This window comes from Aricia agestis, chromosome 16 (assembly GCF_905147365.1).
Source record: "Aricia agestis chromosome 16, ilAriAges1.1, whole genome shotgun sequence".
Classification (NCBI taxonomy): domain Eukaryota; kingdom Metazoa; phylum Arthropoda; class Insecta; order Lepidoptera; family Lycaenidae; genus Aricia; species Aricia agestis.
This window is the reverse complement of record NC_056421.1, coordinates 14,205,720-14,230,101: the sequence shown is the minus strand read 5'-3', so window position 1 is coordinate 14,230,101 and position 24,382 is coordinate 14,205,720. Positions and strand designations below refer to the sequence as shown.

The 24,382-nt window shown below is 37.4% G+C and overlaps 1 protein-coding gene and 1 long non-coding RNA gene across 3 annotated transcripts; both read left to right on the top strand.

The window, feature by feature from the left end:
- Window positions 1-1,358: 1,358 nt before the first annotated feature.
- Window positions 1,359-23,919, top strand: LOC121734887. 2 transcript variants are annotated; one of them, XM_042125519.1, is made up of 5 exons: window positions 1,359-1,431; window positions 20,553-20,690; window positions 21,466-21,594; window positions 23,062-23,268; window positions 23,674-23,919. In XM_042125519.1, the coding sequence occupies exons 1-5, from the start codon at window positions 1,384-1,386 to the stop codon at window positions 23,749-23,751; spliced, it is 600 nt and encodes a 199-aa protein (XP_041981453.1). In that variant the 5' UTR covers window positions 1,359-1,383; the 3' UTR covers window positions 23,752-23,919. The 2 variants fall into 2 exon arrangements, with proteins under 2 accessions (XP_041981453.1, XP_041981452.1); XM_042125518.1 differs by lacking the exon at window positions 1,359-1,431 and adding an exon at window positions 18,851-18,980.
- Window positions 9,612-10,181, top strand: LOC121734888. Its single transcript, XR_006036797.1, has 3 exons — window positions 9,612-9,638; window positions 9,836-9,994; window positions 10,092-10,181. It is a non-coding gene; the product is annotated as an uncharacterized LOC121734888 (long non-coding RNA).
- Window positions 23,920-24,382: the final 463 nt, after the last annotated feature.

Below are 24,382 nucleotides of genomic sequence, written 5' to 3'. Positions count from 1 at the left end.
AACGAGCAAACGGGTCACCTGATGGAAAGCAACATCCGTCGCCCATGGACACTCACAGCATCAGAAGAGCTGCAAGTGCGTTGCCGGCCTTTTAAGAGGGAATAGGGTAATAGGGGAGGGTAGGAAAGGGAAGGGAATAGGGGAAGGTAGGGGAGGGCAGGGAAGGGAATAGGGTAGGGATTAGGCCTCCGGTAAACTCACTCACTCGGCGAAACACAGCGCAAGCGCTGTTTCACGCCGGTTTTCTGTGAGAACATGGTATTTCTCCGGTCGAGCCGGCCCATTCGTGCCGAAGCATGGCTCTCCCACGTATGAACCTGAAATATTGCACCTGAAACAATATTCATAGCATTTTTCTTTTTATTATGTGAGGTTCTTTGCTTTAGGATGTAGATTGTAGGGTAATTTCTATAGGTTAATGTATTTTATTTCTTTTTTTAATGTCATTATTTTTTATATTGTTATTATTAATTATTAGTTTTATTAGTATTTAAGTATATTATATTGCGCCTGAAAGAATTTTCATAGCATTTTTTTCGTATGTCAGACAGTAAGGATGGCGTTCGGAAGTATGTCATATTTTTATATTATTATTTCATTATTTTTTAGGTACATCACTTTGCTGTAGGACGTGGGGTAATTTTCTATGGGCCGTAATCCGTCTTCTTTGTATTATATTATTGCATGTATAATGTATATATATTTACTATATTCGATTTAATATATATATTATATACAAGTAAGTTTATAATAAGCACTACAGTTTAGGGATTATAGTGAAGAATGTTAGCTTAAATTTTTCTTAATAGGATTTTAGTAATTTGTATTATTTATTTTAGTTGTAATTTTAAAACAAGTTCTAATCGACAAAACTTTGTTTTACCGTATTTCATAATTTTATAATTTATCCAGTTAAACATAATATTTATACACGTACATTTAGGATTAAAGTGCACTGTACAATTAAATTAAATGTTTAGCAATAGAAAAAAATAAACTATTTTTTTCTATTGCTAAACACACAATATTGGGATTTCGGAGAAGCCACTGACTCCTAAGATACAGGCATTGCCTAGTTTGGGAGTCAGAGTCTTCATAGGATCTTGTAAAAATGTTTGAGTTAATAAAGATTATTATTATTATTATTCAAAATTTTGACATAAGTCCCATACATTATCTGTCAAAATCTTCATTAAATTGAAGCTTAATCGTAATTAAATGTCTCTGAGTACGGCGGTTAATTCCAGTAGTAGTTTCAAGTTACTATGGCGGTACGGCCTATGCTGATCAGTTGAGGTAGGGATACCAACGGGCGCGGTAGGCCCGCCTAGTGCCTACTCCTGGGGCCTGATTACACCTACCGAGTAGAGTAGAGACATCAAGATGAGCAGTGGAAAATGCTTCCTGTCTATTATAAATACATTAGCAGTGGTAAGTTTAATTTAATATTATAACAACAAGAAAGTCAGACTTAGCACTTTTTACTTAGGCTGGATATATGTATTATAATGCGGCGCGGCGGCGCGATCGCGCGGCTTGACCGCTACACCGATTGTCGATTTTATAATCCATTTTTAGGGTTCCGTACTCAAAGGGTAAAAAAGGGACTCTATTACTATTTACTGAGACGTCGATGTCTGTCCGTCTGTACGTCTGTCTGTCTCCAAGCTGTATCTCAAGAACCGCTATAGCTAGACTTCTGAAATTTTCACAGATTGTGTATTTCTGTTGCCGCTATAACAACAAATATTAAAAACAAAATATAATTAAAATTTAATCCCATACAACAATAGTCATATTTTGGCCTTTTTTGCTCGATATCAATAATGGTAAATAGCTAAAGGGCCAAGCAGTCTTCACATGACACCGCGGCGGCAGCGGCTAGGTTGACGTCGGTGGCTACTCACGTACATCTTATCCCACCAAAAACATACCTGTTAAAATGGGGCCAAGTTCCTATCGGCAAATTTTTGGTCTAAAAAAAGAGTTGAAATCCAATCCAATGCCAAGCTTAGATGCACTTCATTGATCGTTATCATTTTCATCAACAGCCTGATCCATAATATTGCTAATTTGAACGTGGCACACGCTTGACCGATTTCTAAAGTTCGTAGATGAACCGACTCACGCTTGACCGATTTCTCAAATTTCTCAATTTTTTTTAATCTACTTATAACACATGACCTGCGTGCCAAATTTCATAACGCTAGGACAATCGGAAGTGGCCTCTAAGGTTTGTAGGTGAACCGACTCACGCTTGACCGATTTCTTAAATTTCTCAATTTTTTGATAATCTACATATAACACACGACCTGTGTGCCAAATTTCATAACGCTAGGACAATAATTGGAAGTGGCCTAGAGGTTTTGATTACCGGTCAGTGAGTGAGTGCCAAAATTAGCTATTTTCACAGGGAGATATTTCAGGATCTACCGAAGCTGTATCTATTAAATTTGGTATACTGCTTAAGTACTAGCACATAATTACGTAGGTATAATTTTATCTTTGCACTCGCAATAGGCACTGAGCTACCGGGGGTCAAAAGTGCGTCGAAACGGTTCGTGTAAATAGTGCACGGCATGCGCGCGGCCTGCTGGAACTTGGCCGCGCACTCCGTGCGCTTTGATATATAAAATTCTCGTGTCACGATGTTAGTTACCGTACTCCTCCGAAACGGCTTTACTGATTTTAACCAAATTTTATTAAATATACTTAGTTAAAAAAAAAAATTATATGCATATTCAGTAGGTCTGAGAATCGGCTACTGGGCTACTATTTTTTATATTGATAGTAGTATATTGATAGTAGTAGATAGATAGATGAAGTGCATTTCTTGAATAAATAATAGTAAATTATTAAAACTCGAGATTGACGGTGACGAAATAATATTATATGGGCGAAATACTTTATACTGCAGATAGATATCTACTATATAAAAAAAACTCCTCGGCTCAACCGATTTTAATGAAGTTTAGTATGTTCATTTGTTTGGCCTGAGAATATATTTTTATCTATTTTTTATATCGATACTAGAAATAATTTATAGGGCAAAACATCGTTTGCCGGGTCAGCTTGTTTAATATAATATGGTAAATATGTAGGAAAACTGTAGTAAATATGTAGCGTTTTGTGACTGTGGCCGGTGGCAACAGCGGCCATTACGAAATACGGATGCGTTACGTCATATTAATATCACATAAATATAAAAATAAGTCGGGTTTTCCTTCCTGACGCTATAACTCCAGAACGCACGAACCGATTTCCACGGTTTTGCGTTCGTTAGAAAAGTCTCGGGCTCCGTGAGGTCTGTAGAAAAAAAATGAGAAAACACTTCAAGAGAAAAGCAGGGAAAATCATTTGATGGCAAAACAACGTTTGCCGGGACAGCTAGTTATCACATAATATCGTATGCAACTGCCTTTTCCAGGGGCTGTGTCTGGGACTTCTCGGTCTGGGCGTGAGCACTGGGTTCACCCTCCTCAAGTACGTGGCCTGCGGCGGCCTCGCCGTCTGCCTTCTGGGTTGGTGCGGACTCTGCATGGACAACATCTACATGCTTTTCTCGGTACGAGAACTAAATATTTCGTAACCAGGAGGCCTACAACGGAACCGTTTTGAGACTCAATCGAATCAGAATGCCACGTTCTGCTCTAACGATGTCATTTCTCGTTTGTTTCTATTGATTTTTCTCTTTGATTGATTGATTGATTCTCAAAACGGTTTCGTGGTACGGCTCCAGAGACGCATATTTTACAGATCATAAAATATTCGTACAGGAAAGGTACAAACATCTAATGACACATGCCAATATTAGTAGACCGGCCTTTCTGCAGCCTGAACTACTCGATAGATTCTAGCTTAGAGATTTGTGTTTACTGTGATACTGGGTATATATTATTATGTACTCAATTAAACCAGCGTCTTTTGCAATTCCAGTACGCAGCCTGTATGTCGGCGCTGACGGTGATGTGCCTGTTTTACTTCATAAACCCGGAGTCAGTGAAGCTGATGGTCGCCGAGCCCCTGGAACAGCTCCTGCTAGCTGTATATTTGAAGAGGGGATCAGTAAGGTTCACTAGAATGTACTGTCGCTGAGGAGCCTGGAATGAAAAATTGGAAATGAAAATTTCTTGGTAGTTTATTTGTACCACTTGAGAAATTGAATCATAAGCAGATGATGAACGGACTGGATGATTGATATTCGATCGGGTTATGTCAACTTCCAAATACATACTGGCCCCTTAGCAAGACGTTTTCTTTATCGTTTAATTATTATAGAATCGCCGAGCATAGAATTGCCGAAAATGTATGGAATTGACGTAAGAGTTCAAAATAACCTGACATTCGACTCGTTTTATGTCAATTCTGCGTACATTTTGATCGGCGATTCTATAAACAATAAAGTAAACGACTTAGCTAGGGGCTCTGGTGAGGGATGATATTGAATAGGTACTGTCGAATTCCATAAGTTCTTTTTCAGTTGGAGGATCTGCCCTGCTGCCCGAAGATTCCGCTGGAGCGCCCCAGGGATTGGGAGTCGTCGGTGATCAGCAAGTTGGCGGGTGCGGGCAACCAGCTCCTGTGCGCCGGAACCAAACTGATGGGATTCCTCACCTGCAAGGAACTCATAAGCCTCCTCATATCCGCCTACGGATCTCGTGTAGCGGTTTGCACCATGTTCCTGGCGGTGAGATAATCCAATAAACAAGAAAAATATATTTATTGAATACACAGGCAACAAACACAGCCAGACAAAAAAAAAATAACAGTGTATGAAGGCTAGGCCTCTGCAGAGGTATATTTAGGAAGTCAGTCAGTCTCTGGCGAGTTAAGATCTAATCATGTTACTATCTGAAAGATATCTTTGATAAAAGTAGCAATTACAAAACATCTACAGTTTAGTTATTTTATATTTACATTGTACTATTATAGAAGTTGATTCATAGACAGATGGCGGACCTACGTAGTTTGGTCGCGTAACGTCAAAGTTCAAACCCATCCGACCGATTACAGTTGAGTATTGACATCGTCAACTGCCTATTAAACAATTTCTTTGATGGTACATCAGAGCTTGGGAGCCCGGGGCCTCCTTGAAGCCTACACCACAGGACTGGAATTAAATACTAAGGGTGGGTTGCACCAGAGGCGTGGTTAAAGTTAAGGTTAAAGTTATGGTTATAGTTAAGGCTAAATTTAGCTTTAACTTTAACCTTAATTTTGACCGGAGAAATTGACAGATGACAGCTGGTCCAACAAGGTTATAAATGAACGTGGACAGGGGCGCTGCTGGTAAAGGAGAACTGTCAAAAATGGCGTTTTTGTATGATTACAGCGTTAGTTCCTTTTTTCGCCACGTGCATTTAAAACCTTTTCGAGCTCTATGGTTATGGTTAAGTATGGCGTCCATTTTTAACTTTAACCAAAGATTTTACATTTTACATTGTAGTTAAAGTTATAGTTAAAGTTAGTTGGTGCAACCCAACCTTAGTAAAAAAAACGCTTTTTTTTCAAAATAATTAATCAAATTATTGCAATGTCATTAGATCCTAGTCTGAAGAGTCACTATTTGAATGTTTTTTTTTCCAGTGTTTGTCTGCTCTATGTGCCGGGTATGAAGCGCGTAAACTCCTCAAACGCAGCCGAAGCGCATAATCAACATGGTAATGGGGGATATTAACTGGAGTTCATGTAGATAGCTACGTAATCGTAACTAGGGCATCGAAACCCGGACACAATTTTAAAAACCCGTGTATCTATACTATAAATAATTATTTTTTAACAAAAAATTGAACCCGAATTCCAAGGTAAAAACAATATTCTTGAAATGATCTAAAAAGTATGAAATAATTCTTATTCTTCATTAGTGCCTCTTTCAAAATTCGACTAAGTCTCAACTTATTCTGTACTCAATTTTTATTCTTTTGAAGTCGGTACCAGCTAAGTTCTATGTCAAGTATCTCATTCTAGGCTGGTACCGACTTCAAACGAATGAAAATTGAGTACAGAATAAGTTGAGGTTTAGTCGAATTGTCGAAATGTAGTCGGGTTCAACTTTTTGTTAAAAAATAATAATTTTACTCTTTTTAGTTATCTACACGATCACAAGGCTTTATGCGTAGATAACCACTACGAAATGTGTATAAACTACTGTAAAAGAAATTGTGTAAATGCTTGCAGTTATCTAAGCGATGCTTAAACCAAGCTTTTTAAATGTTTAAAGGTTCAGGAGTTCTGTTCAGTGCCTTTGGATCCAGAGACACCTTCGTATGAAATTTCACTTAAAATATTTGTAACATAATAATATGCTTGAGTTAATACTAATAATCATACTAATATTATAAAGGTGAAAGTTTGTTTGGATATGTGGATGTATGGATGTTTGTAACTCTTTCACGCAAAAAGTACTGAACGGATTTTAATGAAACTTTACAATAATATAGCTTATACATCAGAATAACACATAGGCTACAATTTTAACCGACATTTGAAATGGAGGAGGAGTTATGTTCGTTTTTTTTCTTCAACGATTACTCCGCCGTTTGTGAACCGATTTTCAAAATATTTCTTTTATTGTATAGGTTATCATTCCAATTTGGTACCATATTCATAAAAATGGTGACCTGATGAAGAGATCCATAAGAAATCGAGGGGACTCCTCAAAATTTATATGGAAATATGTAGTGGCTTCGGTTTCGTGAGCAGTATTCTAAGCATATGCTACCAACAAGTAAGATTTTACACCAAGGTATACCATGGTTCGGAAGGTGCTGAGCGAACTCCTGATTCTTTATAGATAGGCACAAGTTTGGGAGTTTCGACGTTGTTTTAAGAGCGGAAAGCATATGCTACTATGCAAATTACCTTCATCTTAATCATCATCACTACCATAAATCGTTATAGAATAATATGTCGTCCCGTTTTATCCCTATTATTGGTACTTTTCATAGTCTTTTATGATATATCACTTAAACCGCGGGTAACACCGCGGGGCACAGCTAGTAGAGTCATAATGTGATGTTGCAAGATGTGAGGGTAGAATAATAATAAAATAAAAATAATAATAAAATTTTATTTCCATAGATAACAGTTTACAGTAACCAACAGTTCTGGCCCCCACGCTAGGCGAAGCCTGTCCTGTGGGGGAGACGGGAGTTTATATACACATTCAGTGATGCACAAGGAATACATTGTTGCGTATTACATCATTACAACGTACCTAAGACATGCACTTAATATATACTTTTATAAATTTATACAGAACAATTTAATCTAGAGTTAAGTACGGGCAAGAACAAACACTACAATCTCAACTTTGAATGGTAGAGACGATGATGATGATTAATCTTATTTACCATTACCATATTATGCCTTCAATTCTTAAAACAACGTCGAAACCCCTAAACATGTATCTATAAAGGAGGCCGGAGTTCTGTTCACCACCTTCGAACCATGGTATATCTTGGTGCAAAATCTGACTTTTTGGTAAGATTTACTTGGAATACTTCATTATTTATCCAAAATCACTATAAGTTTCCAATTGAAATACTTCCGATTTCCTCGATTACTTATGGGTCCCATCATCAAGTCACCTTTTTTATGAACATGGTACCAAATTCGGATTAAACCCGATATAATAGCGAAAAAATCTTGAAAATCGGTCCACAAACGGCGAAGTGATCGTTAAACATACAAAAAAATAAACGAAATAATAAATAGACGAACATATTATAACCTTGTGGCGGTACCCACAATTCGCCTAACATTCCTGCATCGCGCTATCGAAGTTTTCTGAGCGCGTCGGTATATATACGACAGCTGAGATGTATCACGTGGGCTTCGGCCTGACCGAGTATGCTATCTCGCTCGGTCGGAAGATCTTCCTTTTCGGCCGCCACTAACAACGTTAAATTGGTGACCACCGACAAGAACACGCATCCTTCTGGACATCAATCATCATCAACACTCCCCGCCCCTCCGCACCACGTCAGCAGTCATCAAGCATAATCGGGTCGCCTCGACCATAAGCCGCGTTGGGCGTCCGCGCCGGTCGAACCCGTGTCTGGCTTGAACGGGGCAGCCATAGGCTACAACGACCGGTCAACAAGCAGAGCACGGGGTCCCTCTCCTGGTCATTGCACGCGTAGCTTCGGCCCACACCTGACAACACAAGCGCATCGAAGAATACCACAGGTCTTCGGGGGGGAGTGATGTGGCGGTACCCACAATTCGCCTAACATTCCTGCATCGCGCTATCGAAGTTTCGGAGAACGGCAAGATATATACAACGTCTGAAATGACGTCAGGGGGCTTCGGCCTGACCGAGCATGCTATCTCGCTCGGTCGGAAGATCTTCCTTTTCGGCCGCCACGAACAACGTTAAAACCTCCTCCTTTTTGGAAGTCGGTTAAAAATGAATCCATATATCACGCGTAAACGGCTGGACCAATTTTGCTGAAACTTGGTATAGTGATACTTTGAGTCCCGGAAAAGAACATAGGATACATTTTGTCCCGATTATCTCGGGATACTGGTGTATATTTGTACTAGTGTAGCCGCGCGCAACATCTAGTATTATACAGGGTGTAACAAAAATAAGTGATAATACTTTAGGGTGTGTACGTGTTCCTTGTAGAGAGTTCACTGTGAAAGTAGCAGCGCTGAAAGACCAAATTTTTTTTTCACTTTTGTATGGGGAAACTCGTGACGCTCGGGCCCTTGCCCATACAAAAGTGAAAAAAAAATTTCGTCTTTCAGTGCTGCTACTTTCACAGTGAGCTCTCTACAAGGAACACGTACACACCCTAAAGTATTATCACTTATTTTTGTTACACACTGTATATGGCTATCAAAAATTTCATACAAATAATTATTTTCAAAAACGTTACGAATTACGATTCCTTTTATCTTTCCATTCATTTTAACATTCTCATGACATTAGAATTTAGAATGTTAAAAAGGTGCCAATTCACTCCATCCACTCCAAGTGATCCAACACCATGTATCTCAAATCAATACATATTATGATCTGTAATAAAAACTTTCACAGATGATGTTGAATTTTTTTTATCGCCTAACAACACATTAATTAATTTAATACAGGTTATTTAAAAATCAACTACTTACCTATCAGATACGAGTATTTTGAGCATCTGATCAATTGCTCACATAAATATACATACCATCGAGAAAATTGATTCCTAGACAGATGACAGACCAGCGTCACTTGGTCGGATCATGAAAATAATATAAAAATACAACATATTATAGGAGATCGCAGACGACACACTTTTTGTGTCAGTGGCGCACATACAGTCGGCGTGGCCGCGCCATGCATGCCGACTGTAATATGGGCGCCGCAAACTCCCTATCTCTTTCACATTCCCGGCAAAACTTCCCATTTGTCGCTCTGTAATGGGGAAGGCCGGTCGAAACTTTTCGTAGATGCCGCCACCTTAGCTTTTACCTGTCAATGATTTTGTCAAACAACAACAACAATTTTATTTAGTAGTTTTGCATAATTTCTGTATTAATTATATTGAAATCATTATGTATTCGTCTTGGCGTGTAAGTGAGCTAAAAGCTGAACTAATGAAAAGAGGCGCATCGCTTAGCGGAAGACGGGCAGAATTAGTCGAAAGGTATAACCTCAAAAATATTTGATTTGCATTTTTTTCCAATAAAATTAGGCACTCATAGCCAAAAAATGGAAAAAATGTGTACCTTTTTACAAATATTTTTAAGTTACGTAACAATATTAAGTAAATATTCAATTTGGAGCTTGAATTAAGTATAACTTCTATTGTTGTTATTTATTCTTAACTTTTTCACCTTGTAGATTGGAACTTTACGACCGGAATTCCAATTTTGGAAGTGCAGAGAATCAGTCCGTTGACGATGTGATGGAAGTTCCTCATGTTAGGACATATCGGGACATAAATGCTAGTTCATTGTTACCTCATGTAACCCAAACTTACATACGACAGTAATTTTGCTGGTAAGTATACATAACCCACGTACGTAAGTACAAATATTTTCATTACAATTAAATCAAATACCTATAATCACCTATAATATTTTATTACTATTTTTAGTGATGACAAGAAAATAAGTGAAGCTAAGGCATTGTGTGAGTCCCGATACCTACCTTGTTTTAGCAAGAGGATTTGGATTCAAATATGGGGGAAAATACCTTTATAAAAGGATATTGCAAAAAACTATGAAGCAGCTGCAATATGAAGTAAATTTAAAGCTTCACAAAAGTGGAATAGCACAGGAATCTAACTGTAAACAAGTTTTTGTTTCTTATAACTACTTAAACCAAGTTTAGTTTTATATCTGTAATATATTAATTATAAAGCATTAATGTGATGAAACTGGATTAAAGCATTGTTATAATATAAGATCATATAAATAAAACATACATTGATTTTGTACTTTTTATTATCAACAATACATTCCCTAAACTTATACTTATAACATAAAACAAATAAAAAATATTTCTGATGCTAAAGGCACATAAAAAGAGTTTGTAAAATTTTGTATGTTTTTGTTAAACCTATCAATCTCTCAATGTGCACACATTGCCTGGCAAGCTTCTGGTCATGTTTTAGCAAAACCCCTGCTATTTGTGACTTGCCTTTTAAAAAAGTAGGTATGTTAATAGTAAATATTATGTTTTTTATTGCAAAGATTCAAGACCTATTTGATTTGATTGAACATTAAAACCCCTGTCTGCCATTATAATACAGTCTCCTTCTTGACACTAATTATCTATTAAAGGACTTCACTGTATCATATTTTGACGGTCACTTATTGCTCCGCTGTACCCTTGAGAACAATTATCCACCTGGGGTTGGACCTACTAAAAATTTAATAGTATTTTTATTTTTGTATGAGCTAGTATGATTGAGTAGCTCTTTGGGCGGGGTATCTGTAGTATCTGTATCTGTGTATATGTGTTGATTCTTGAGACCTAAAATAATAATTTTATACTTACCTATTATAAAAACATGTATGGAAACAAACTATGTCTACTTATATATTATGATTTACTTACAAAATATAGTTAAAATAATAACATACCTGATAAATACTTATGTTTTGGAAGTCGGAATCATGGATATGTTTACATTTTTATGGGGCCTAACTTCGGGCCTAAAGTTTTTCCTTATTATAGCTTTCAGCCACATCTTAGCCATATTAGGGTCTTTTGGGAATTATAGTGGGCACCTATTTATTTACAAAACGGGACTTCACACATCTGAGGCATGTTATTTATTTAAAAAAATCGAAAATTCCCTTTTAATTCCATACACTTTGACAACTACAAGGTGAAAGCTACTATAGCGCCACTTTGACAGTTGCCAACCCCATTGTGATCTGTCCTGCCTGCTCTGGCTGGGTTTGACGTAAGTCGTAACGCGACCAAACTATGTTATCTAGGTACCCCATCTGCCTAGGAATCAACTTCTCTGATAGTACATAATAAGTACATATTTTAGGTAGAAATGCAATTTAGGGAATATAACGCAAAAGTCAGAACAGAGGGCGCTACTAGCACATACAGTAGGTAAATAATTTGACATAATATGTAGCATTTTATCAGAATATTGACAGAAACGTTGTGAAACATCAAACGAAACTTTTTGTTTACTGTCTGCTGGACGCTGGTGCCGAATCTAGCGTTAAATGCAATTATTTATATATGTTACGGCTAATAGCCGAAGTGCGGCTACACCTAGTTTTACCCGGCTACAACTAGGTGTAGCCGGCCACATGCGGTTAAACTTAGGTGTATCCTACTTATCTTCGGTTACAACTAGGTTTAGCCTTCATTATAGCGGCTAGAACTAGGTGCAGCCACACCGGTGGTTAAACTTAGGTGTATCCTTTTTATCATCGGCTAGAACTAGGTTTTCAGTTCAGTTAAGGATTTTGGTTTTATTTTGAGATTTTGTTTTAAAAATATGAGAGAAGAGAACAAAAACTTAGTTGATTTTTTTCATAGTTATAGAAGTAAAACTTTATTTTTTATGTTTATTTTTTTATCTTTGCGCCAAAGATGTCTAGTTCTGTTAGTTTATAAAGAGAAGATCCTACTCCTACTAATATAATAAAGGCGAAAGTTTGTTTAGATGTATGGATGTATGGATGTTTGTTACTCTTTCACGCAAAAACTACTGAACGGATTTTTATGAAACTTTACAATAATATAGCTTATGCATCAGAATAACAAAAAGGCTACAAGTTTAACCGACTTTCAAAATGGAGGAGGTTTTATGTTCATTTTTTTTATGTTCAACGATTACTCCGCCGTTTAAAAAAAAAATAAAAAAAAAAATTGTTTTATTTCTGAATAAATTTGAATCAAATATTTTCAGAACGTTGAACTACATGTTGCCTACCACCGGTTCGGGAACTAACCCGGCGAGAAGAACCGGCGTAAGAAACTCGCACGGGGCCACTTTTTAGTAAAAAAGTGGAAAATTTGTCTTTTAAAAAAATAAAATTTACAATGTAAATAACTTAATCTATACAATATGAATACACAATTGTAAGTCACATATAATAAATGTAGAAGCAGCCTTGCAAGCAGCCATCCTACTCCCAAGATGTGTTATCGTTTAGGAAATCTTTGACCGTATAGTAGGCTTTGGCACACAAACGTTCTTTAATTACTTTTTTAAATTTATTAATTGATAGATTTTGAACGTTTTCCGGGATTTTATTGTAAAGGCGTATACATTGACCTTTAAAAGATTTACTTATTTTGCTAAGTCTGATCACTGGTATTTCCAGCTTGTGCCTATTTCTAGTGTTTCTACCGTGACTATCACTTTTAGTTTTAAATTTAGTTAAATTCTTTCTAACATACAATACATTATCCAAAATGTATTGAGAAGCAACAGTTAGAAAACCAATTTCTTTAAACTTTTCTCTCAGAGATTCAAATGCTGACATTTTATAAATTGAGCGTATAGCTCGCTTCTGCAGCACAAAAATTGTATTGATGTCGGCAGCGTTTCCCCATAAAAGGATACCATAAGACATTCTACTGTGAAAATAACTAAAATAAACTAGTCTTGCCGTGTCTTCATCAGAAATTTCCCTAATTTTTCTGACTGCATATGCTGCAGAACTGAGCTTACCTGCAAGATTAGCAATATGAGGACCCCACTGTAATTTACTATCTAATGTAATGCCTAAGAATATAGTGGAGTCCACCAAATTCATTTTCTCATCATTTAATAGTAAATTGGTTTGAACTTGCCTAACATTGGGCAAAGTAAATTTTAAACATTTGGTTTTCTTAGAGTTTAAAAGTAAGTTATTAACATTAAACCAATGTACTATTTTTGAGAGAGCACTATTTACCTCGTCGTAATTTGACTGCCGTCGCTTCACTTTAAAAATAAGTGAAGTGTCATCAGCAAAAAGTACTATCTCATTGTCCTTAACTAGATAAGGTAAGTCATTAATGTAGATGAGAAAAAGAAATGGTCCTAAAATGGATCCCTGTGGTACACCTAATTCTATTTTGGTCCCATTGGATCTTTTACTATTAACTTCAACCCTTTGAGTCCTATTTTTGAGGTAAGAAGTCAAAAGGCTGAGTGCTGAGTCCCTTATGCCATAGTGGTGTAATTTTTTGACTAAAGTAGCATGCTCGACACAATTAAATGCCTTAGAGAGGTCACAAAAAATACCTAAGGCATCCTGTGACTCCTCCCAGGCTTCAAATATGCTACAAAGAAGACCTATACCAGCATCCGTTGTGGAACGACCCTTAGTAAAACCGTATTGGTTATTGTGTAATAAATTATTTAAATTAAAATGTAACAGTAATTGCTGTAAAATTATTTTTTCAAATATTTTACTAAGAGTCGGTAAAATCGAAATAGGCCGGTAATTAGTCGGATCTTTTTTTTTGTTTGTTAACCGATTTTCAAAATTTTTCTTTTGTTATATAGGGTATCATCCCTATTTGGTATTATTTTCACAAAAGTGGTGATCTGATGAAGAATCCATAAGTAATCGAGGGAACTCCTCAAAATTTATAGGGAAACATATTGTGGTGACTTCGGTTTCGTGAGAAGTATTCTAAGCATATGCTACCAACAACTAAGATTTGCACCGAGATATACCTGGTATACCGTGGTTCGGAAGGTGCTGAGAGAACTTCTGATTCTTTATAGATACACGTTTCAGAGTTTCGGCGTTGTTTTAAGAATGGAAAGCATATGCTACTATGCAAATGATATTCATCATCATTATCATTACTACCATATTATACCATGCATCGTCCCATGATTATGAGCCTATTATGACCCTGTTATTGGTACTTTTCATATTCTTTTAGATCGAGACTTGAGTTTGTCAAGTGATAATTTTAAAAAATCTATACCTAATATTATAAACCTGAAGAGTATGTTTGCTTGAACGCGCTAATCTCAGGAACTACAGGTCCGATTTAAAAACTTATTTAAATCAAATCAAAATCAAAAATATTTTTATTCGGAGTAATTTTTTTACAAAAACTTTACCGAACGTCGATACTACGGTGCCTACCACCGGTTCGGGAACTAACCCGGCGAGAAGAACCGGCGTAAGAAACTCGCACGGGGCCATCTTTTACTAAAAAGATGGAAAATTACAATTTAAAACATATACAGTACAACACGGTCACATTAACCTGACGCACCACTGGAATGTATATGCAAGCTTCGTAATGACGTCATCACCATGCGTCTAGTTAATTTGACTGTGTTATATAACAATATTATCACTAAGAGCTATTTACAATAGGAATTATAAAAAATATTCAAGTAGCCTGTAAGAACCACCCTATTCCCAAGGTGTGTTGTCGTCGATGAAATCATTGATTTTATAATAAGCTTTAGTACACAAACGTTCTTTTACTACATTTTTAAATTTATTGATAGAGAGATTTTGAACGTTTTCTGGGATTCTATTGTACAGGCGTATACACTGGCCTTTAAAAGATTTGCTGACTTTGCTAAGTCTGATCACTGGTATTTCTAATTTGTTCTTAATCCTAGTGTTAAAACAATGATTGTCGCTTTTCTTTTTGAAATTATTTAAGTTCTTTCTTACATACAGTACGTTATCCAAGACATATTGAGATTTGAGATGCGACGGTCAGAATATTTATTTCCTTAAACTTTTCTCTTAAGGATTCACACGATTTCAGTGTTAGATAGCTCATTTATCGAGTAAGGCTATAGCTAGGCTATATTAATATATAGCCTATAGCCTAGTTTCTTCGGTCGTATTAGTCTTAGCGTGATAATTCACGGGGGAAATATTAGAAAGGGTTTATCTCACGAACTACTGGAGCAATTTTTTATGGCAATATTTGGCACAGATATAGAGTGACCACGTGAAGGGGGTAGGGACATTCGCAATTTTTTATGGGAAAATGTACGGTTTCCGTAAAATTCCTAAGCCACGCGGGACATCTAGTTTATAATATTTTGTGGTTTAAATACTTATAGCCCGGCCGCACATTGTCCGAATTCTGATCAGAAACAGTTGAATTTCGCCGGACCGCCACCCCGCACACTATCCGAAATATCCTTCCGGCGAATTCGAGCTCACTCGGCTCACTACAAAATGTAAGAGACAGCGCGGATGTTCAACTGTTTCTGATCAGAAATTTCGGACAATGTGCGGCCGGGCATAATAACGCCCTTTTTTGTTAAAAGATATTTGCCTGTCAAATAATAAATAATAAATGTCACTTAAACATCCCTGTGTCATATTTATTCCATGTAATCGAATCAATCGGGATACGCAAAATTAGAATCTCAAAACAAACTGAAAACCTAGTTCTAGCCGATGATAAATAGGATACACCTAAGTTTAACCACCGGTGTGTGGCTGCACCTAGTTCTAGCCGCTATAATGAAGGCTAAGCCTAGTTGTAACCGAAGATAAGTAGGATACACCTAAGTTTAACCGCATGTGGCCGGCTACACCTAGTTGTAGCCGGGTAAAACTAGGTGTAGCCGCACTTCGGCTATTAGCCGTAACATATAATATAATATGTAACAGTCTTATAGATCATATTATTATTATTTTACACAAAACATCTCTACTTAGTTGATTTTTGTAAACCTTATACAGAGTGTAATTAAATAAATTGATAACTTGGGGTTGTATTTAATTTAATTGTATTGCATACTTATTAAACGTAAGGTGAGGTGGGGTAAGACTATCACCGCGGCAAGAATAACACTTGCAATTATCTCGATATGTGTAGCGTTATTTCCAATGCCAGGATGTCGGTAAAACAGTTAAGTCGAAAGAGGTCTCAGCTCAACTCATATATGTCGCCGATACTCGACCATATTGCCAATATAACAAAATGAAATTTGTCAGACGTTTTAAACTTTTCGGTAAGCTGTTGGGTGCCTACATGTGTGTACATTTTGCCAATAAAAAGTGAATAAATTGAAGTGTTCCGATGTTAAGTACCATAATATTAATATTCGCTTTTATAAGATTAGATGGATTTTCAGTAAAACAAACGAATAACTTGAATTTTCAACGAAACAAAAACATAACTTAAATGCATTCAAGTGGGGTAAGACTATCAGTTTCCCAGGGGTAAGACTAACGTACGTTAGTCTTTCCCGAAATCAGATGTAATTAACCATTCAGTTAAGGTTTTGTTTTCCTTTTTGGGTACATACATTTTTTTAAGGTTAAGATCACAAAAGTGAATGTGAAAGTCTGTTTCACAGTAATAAATATACAGTTTTCATGCACTTTTTCCACTTGATTTATATATTTCTTTACAGTTTTAATGAAAGTATGTATGTCTGTCTGTCTGTCTGTTACTCTTTCACGCCAAAACCACTGAACCAATTTTGATGAAAAACTGCTAGTGTATATTTTGCTCCGATCAAATTATTTTTTTTTAATTGGCTGAAATAAAATTTAGGATAGATAAAGTCCATATAAACACAACGGTTCAGCCGTTGTGTTTATATTTGGACCAAGGTATTTTTTTTTTTATATAAGTACAACAAGTTAATGGAATAACTGAAATTGCGAAAAGCATTTGTTTAGTTAGTAAAACTGAACAACTTTCCCAAATCCTCTTAAAAAAAATTACTTCTCAATACAAATTGTCTAATCGAACTTTAAATTTTTTAAGGAGAAGTATTTTTTTGTTTTGAAAAAAGATTCTTTGGCAAAGTTGATCAGTTTCATTACATATAAAACGGTTTTTTTCAGTTTCGGTTATTCCATTAACACGTTGTATTTAAAGATTTGTTCTAAAACAAAGCAAAACCTCTGTTTTCGATAGTATGTTAGTCTTACCCCAAATTGTTATATTATAAAAATACTCCAAAACTAAACGTTATTCCAAGTTAATAGAATTAAAATTTTATTTAAACTATTTGAAGAAGTATTATTTTGTTTTGGAAAGTGCATAAAGTCTTTATCTTATACAAAATTTTGCTACTGTTAGTCTTAACCCATTTCCTGGGGGAAGACTAGCAGTTTTAACTATGTACTTACATTTTTTTAAATTATACGAGCCTAAAACACGTCAACTGGAATTTATTTATTATTTTATAAAAACATAAGAATTTGTCGTATGTACGCCATTGTCAACTCAAAGATAGGTCAAATAGTTTAGTCAGAAAATTCGATTTATGCTGTCCAACAGTAAACTATGTTTGACTTACCCCACCTCACCTTAAATAGATAAAATCATAATTATACCATGTCAAAATCTGTGCTATATAGAATACATTTAAAGTATATAACACAAAAAACAAATTGTAAAATTAAGGAACTATGCTAATAAAAATTGTATGCTCTATGTTTAGGGGAAAAGCAATGGGAAAAGAGACTGCTAGCCCTAGCTACAGGTTTCCTAACCTACCTCACTTGATTTTTATATAGACTGTAGTGTCTAATAAATTTTATTTTATTTTTTATTTGTGTTTGAGTATATTATTGTACACTTTCGCTGTAAAAGTAGCAGCCCTGAAATAGTTACTTTTTTAATATTGTATGGGCAAATTCATGACGTGCATTTTTCATAGTAACTCAGAAATTAAAGCCGCGTTTTTACTAGGGGACATGTCGTGCAGACAAGTCGTCCGACATTTACGTAGTTTGTCCTTGCAATACGTAGTTTAGTCCCCTGCAACTAATTGTCCCTCGATGTCATGTCCCTCGACTCGCTTGTTCACACTAGTCAGTAGTGAACAGTATGTCGCCAGCGACAAGTCCCGCAACCCGTAATGTCGCTGTGATGTCGGGCGACATGTCGCGGGACACGTACGGTCTACTACCTACATTACGTGTCGCGCGACTAGGTCGCGAGACAAATGTCCCCTAGTGAAAACTCGGCTTAACCAATCCATCCCCAAGCGGCAGCCGGCTGCCGCATAACAATTGAAAATCTATTGTGTCTGCGATACCCGCGATGGAGGTGTTGCGATAAGTTTTTTAGTGCTTCTAATTTTATGGTGAACATACACAATATACATTTCACAACATAGTTACATGGAATACAATTTTTAATGTAAGCACACGTCTTCAAGTATGCTTATATTAAAAATGCTTAATTTTTTTCTCGGGCATTCGTCGCTACCGGGGAATACCGCTGAAACGCGCACCAAAGCTGTGGTCAAATTCTACTTTAAGTGCAAAAGTGATCCTTATTTCTAAAACGTAAGAGTCCAGACTCCAGAGCACAAAAATTTTATGGTACTTACACACACTATGGCGTCTGGTATCAACACTAAACACGTCATGTTCCAGTAGTAGTTATAAGTTACTATGCTGATCAGTTGCGGTAGGGATACCAACGGGCGCGGTACGCCCGACTACTACCTAGGGCCTGATTGGTGATTACACCTACCGAGTTATAGAGTTGAGACATCAAGATGAGCTGTGGAAAATGCTTACTGTATATTATAAATACATTAGAAGTGGTAAGTTTAATTGAATATTATAACAACAAGAAAGTCAGACTTAGCAGAGTTAGCACTTTTAACTTAGGCTGGATATAATATGCGGCGGCGCGAACACGAGTTTTGACCGCTACAAAGTACACTGCGAGATCACAATAAAATAATACTAGATGAAAAACAATACCAAAGTCACATCTTCCAGGAACTTTAAACAGTTCTAACTAAGCTAAGTACCTATATCTATACAAGGTATGCTTTCAAATTTTGTTTATTTGATACCCTTTACAAAAATCCAAAGCTTGTAAGATTTAATTTTTGGTTCTGACATCTAGATTTGAGATTTCCCATAATATTCATTTTTGCCTAACAAACGAAAAATATATCCACGTTACCGCGTGAACATTTCACATCTCTCTCTCTCTCTCTCTCTCTCGCATGAAAATCGACAGTGATGCGAGAGCGAGAGTGATGCGAGAAATGCAAATCCTCAAGGCCATTCGCAGTTATCAGCGTCTTGAGAAGTTTCAAGTTAGTTGTTTCAAGTTTCAACTAGGCGTGGTCGGCGAAATCTGAAACTGCAGACATATTTTTATTAGCACCTACACCGACTTTTATGTCAGAGGCAGATTTCATTGAAGCCATAATGCCCAATTGTCCGTAATACATAATATACATAAATAATTTGTTCCTCTATTCCCACAATCGTAAGGCTTTTAATCCGAAATGAGTATAATGATTAATGAAAGAAGATGTTTCCTACGAATAATTGAAACATCCGACACATCACACATGGGTCATCTTTTCTGAAAGACAATCAGGTGTGATGGCTGCATTGTCAAGCATTTGTTCTGAGACGTGTCAAATAGAGCTTATGCTGAGTTCGAATTGTCTCGAGTTGGGTTTGTATTGACTTGAGGCTGAAGTTAAATGAGCAGCTATAATATTACTCCTATTTAATCGACCGTATGAGTCGTATGACTGACCCCTCGAACTGTGGAGCAATGATAAGATGTAACAGAGAGTGGTATTCATGAACAAATAATTTCGAACAGAAAGTCATACAGAATACATACTTATTAGCTAGTACAAGGTTATACATTGTTATGAAACTGAATCTGAGTAATGCCTTATCGTCATCCGGTAGTTGTTTAAACAAGCAACAGTCACAAGTGTGTGTACTGTGTATGTATGTATGTGAGTAGCAATTGACAAAATGTGGTATTAAGTAAGCAAGCAAGCAAGTAGTACAACGATATTGAATCTTGTAAAGCTAAAAGGTGTCGTAAGCGCCGTGCCAAGCAGTCTTCACATGACACCGCGGTGGCAGCGGCTAGGTTGACGTCGGTGGCCACCTCACGTACATTCAATACATATATTATTATGGTATGCAGTGGCGGCCTTGCCCGTTGCCAGGCCCCGGGCGGAAGGTCTTTGCGAGGCCCTGGGCGGCAGGTCTATGCGAGGCCCTTTGTCTTACGAAAAAATACCTTGCGACTTGCGAGGTCCCGGGCGATTGCCCTGTTCGCCACTCCCATACAGATAATATTATGTACTTCGCTTGTCAAAATTATCGAATGCAACTGACTTTTCCAGGGGCTGTGTCTGGGACTTCTTGGTCTGGGCCTGAGCACTGGATTGACCCTCCTCACGTACGTAGCCTGCGGTGGCCTCATCATTGGCCTCCTGTGTTGGGGCGGACTCTGCACGGGCAATCGCTGCATGCTCCTCTCGGTACGGGAACTATTTCGTTACCGGAGACGTATTTTTAGAGATCATAAAATATTCGTAAAAGAAAAGTTACAAACATCTAATGGTACATGCCAATAGTAGTAGGTATATGCCTTTCTGCAGCCTGAACTTCTTGATAGATTCTAGCTTGAGATGTGTCGCTAGATTCGTGTTTACTCTGACACATGTGTCAGAGTCATGCAGAGTGTAACAAAACTAAGTGATAATACTTCAGGGTGTGCATGGGTACTCTATATAGAGTTCGCTGCGATAGCGGCAGCGCTAAAAGAGTAACTTTTTTTACATTCGTATGCGAAAATTCATGACGCTCGGGCGCTTGCCCATACAAATTACAAAAAATTTGTTCTTTCAGCGCTGCTACTTTCGTAGTAAACTATATGTACCTTATGCTGCGTTTCCATGCTTGCCAAGGCTTGACCAGCGTCCACAAGCACAAGCGTGTAAACAGAGTATCTGGCTTGGCTTGCGTGAGCTTGTGGACGATTGTATCCGATCCGTTGTAGTGTCGGTTTTTGGACACAGATCAAAGGGCGCTTGCTTGCATGTACATCCAAGCAATAATACGTACGTAATAAACTGACGCATTCACAAGCGTGTAAACGACTTTCAAATGCCAAGCGAGATTTTTGGCCCTTATGCCTTGTAAATGCTTGCAAAGCCTTGGCGAGCATGGAAACGCAGCATAAAGTACAGCCATCACTTAGTTTTGTTACAACTTGTATATGGTTATTTAAATTATCGTTTTCTGCAATTCCAGTACACGTGGTGTATGTTCACGCTGACGGTGATGTGCCTGTGCTTCATCATAAGCCCGCAGACAGGGAAGTCGGTGGTCGGCGAGCCGCTGGAACAATTCATCCTAGCTGTTTACATGAAGAGCGGAACGGTAAGATTCACTAGAAAGACGACCTCTGTGGCCTCAAGCCGGGGGTCGCGGGGTTACTTATCCGACGCGTTCGATTAACGCCCACGCGTTTGTGCCGCCAGTGCGAACACTATGACCATCATTTTCCTTTTTAACCCCCGACCAAAAAGAGGGGTGTTATAAGTTTGACGTGTCTGTCTGTCTGTGGAATTATGGCATCCAAACGGGTGGACCGATTTTGATCTAGTTTTTTTTTTTTTGTTCGAAAGCTGACATGATCGCGAGTGTTCTTAGCTGTTAGTACTTAGTTCATCATCATTAATTAGCCTGCTCATTGCTGAAATATCACTGCAACTTGTAGTCGTTTGATGGATTTTATATTTTGCATTCTGGTTCGTGACACTTATGAATATATATACATTATTGGAAAGTTGACCTGGTGCTGCAGCATCACCTGGTAATCAATAGGATACCAGACTCCTCACAAACTTAGAGCAGAGATTTCGTGTTTGGGCTCATTTTAATTGCGACAACCAGTTAGACGTAGATAAACAGTATATATTTGCATGCTGCTGCTGCAGCATAACCTGGATTCTATAGGAGCCGAACTCCGTTTGAAGTATGAACCCAAATTGGAGGTTTCATGCTTGGGCTCATATTGACGGCCTCATCCAAGAAGACATTTTTATAGATGGTATTCATTGGGATATGATCCTGTTGATAGGAATTATTCTGCACAAGTCAAAAAGCTTAAATTAAATTAAGATATTTAAAAAAAAAAACCGCCAAAAAACTTTAAAAATAATTGAAATAATATTTACTGACTTTAAGTTTAAATAATTCCTAAGAGTAATGTTTTAGTTCATAAATGTTGTCAAGGTGTATCGGGGGACCGCTAATGTAGATGTTTGATTTCACATAACATTATAGTTTAAGGGTCAGTTCACAGCGACCCGAATCGAGAGAATCAGCGACTATTATGGCGATACAAAATGCAAAAGTTGCTGTTGTCGTAGTTTACTTGGCGGTCCCTCGACACACCGTGACAACATTTATGGACTAAAATATTACTTTACTCTTAGGAATTATTTCAACTGAAAGTCAGTACATATTATTTCATTACTTTTTAAAGTTTTTTGGCGGGGTCTTTTTTAATTTCTTAATTTAATTTAATTCACTTTACGTAATTAGACTCTATAGGGGTCTAATTACGTAAAGTGAATTAAATCACCATACTGGTACAAATGACCAAGAAATTTGTGTCACCATCTCCCGGTCTATATGGAATTGACGCAAGCATTCGACAAAATAAGGTCGACATTCGACTCGTTTCATGTCAATTCCGTACGTTTTGATCGGCGATTCTATAAACAATAAAGAAAACGACTTAGCTAGGGGCTCTGGTCTCAATTAAACCACCGACACCGAAACCGGCGAGGGACGATTACTTGTATACTGTCAAATTCCTGTACCTATGTTGTTTCTCAGTTGGAGGATCTGCCCTGCTGCCCGAAGATCCCACTGGAGCGCCCCAGGGATTGGGAGTCGTTGGTGGTTAGCAAGGTGATGGGTGCGGGCAACGAGCTCTTGTGCGCCGGCACCAAGCTGGTTGGAGTCCTCACCTGCAAGGATTTCGTTGACCTCATCCTCGACACCTACGGAACTCCTCTAGCGCTTGCCGCCGCGGTCCTGATGGTGAGATCATCCAAATTTAAATATTACTAAGTATTAATTATTAAAGTACACAGGTTGTTAGGGTTAACACCGTTATTCTTAAAACCATCAAATGAGCCCGTCAAAATGAAAAACTTTTTCTATGAAAACAATGCTGGGAACTCAAAAAATGCCATCTTCATACAAATACAAAGGACCCATACAAATTGCCCGGATCGGCAATTTGTATGGTTATGAGTTATGACTTATGAGTTATGACGACGGATTTTTTGACGATTTTGACGAGACGACGACCCACTGGATTAAAAATAAATAGTAATAGTTTTAAAAAAAACTAAAAAAAAACTTTTAACAAAGTATTGTAAATATTTTTCTTTTAAAATAAAAAAAAAACGCCTGGAGAGTCACTATTATTTTTTTTTTCAGTTTACATCCGGTGTAAATACCTGGTATGAAGTGCGTATAGTCCTCAAACGCAGGCGAGACGCATCACCAACATGGTAATGGGACCTGGATTTCATGTAGACAGCTACGTAATCGTAACTATATATAGTCAAAATAATTTAAGTTGGCAACAGCGGTCATTGACCTTTCTAGTCTAGGAGTTATGTGAAAAATGCTCGCTCTGTATTCTATTAATATTGTACTCTTATCTGACACAGGCTATTATAGATTCATCCGAAAACCTCTTGGCAGCTCTTAATATGATAATCTCTAACTGCTATATCGCCCTTAGACTAGAAACATCTGGCACTTCAATGACCGCTTCGGACAGAATGAGGGTTGTTGAAATTCTCTGGTGTCGCCATGAGCGAACCGAGGGGGGGCAAGGGGGGCAGCTGCCCCCCCCCCCCCCCTGGATCATGTTGACGTCCCTACTAAGTATATAATTTAGTACTTTAATCTATAAAAATGAAAAATTAAGAAAACTAATTTTTGCCTTTTGTTTGCAATACAATATTTTTACAACTAAAAATTATTAATTTTTTATTCTTTATAAACATCTAGCTTATGAAAAATCTGATTTGCCGAAACCAGAACCTGGGTAATTTGCCCCCCCCCTGGCCCAGAACCTGGGTACGCCCATGGGTGTCGCGAATCGCGATGTAGCCTAATAGGGTCTATCGTGTCAAAC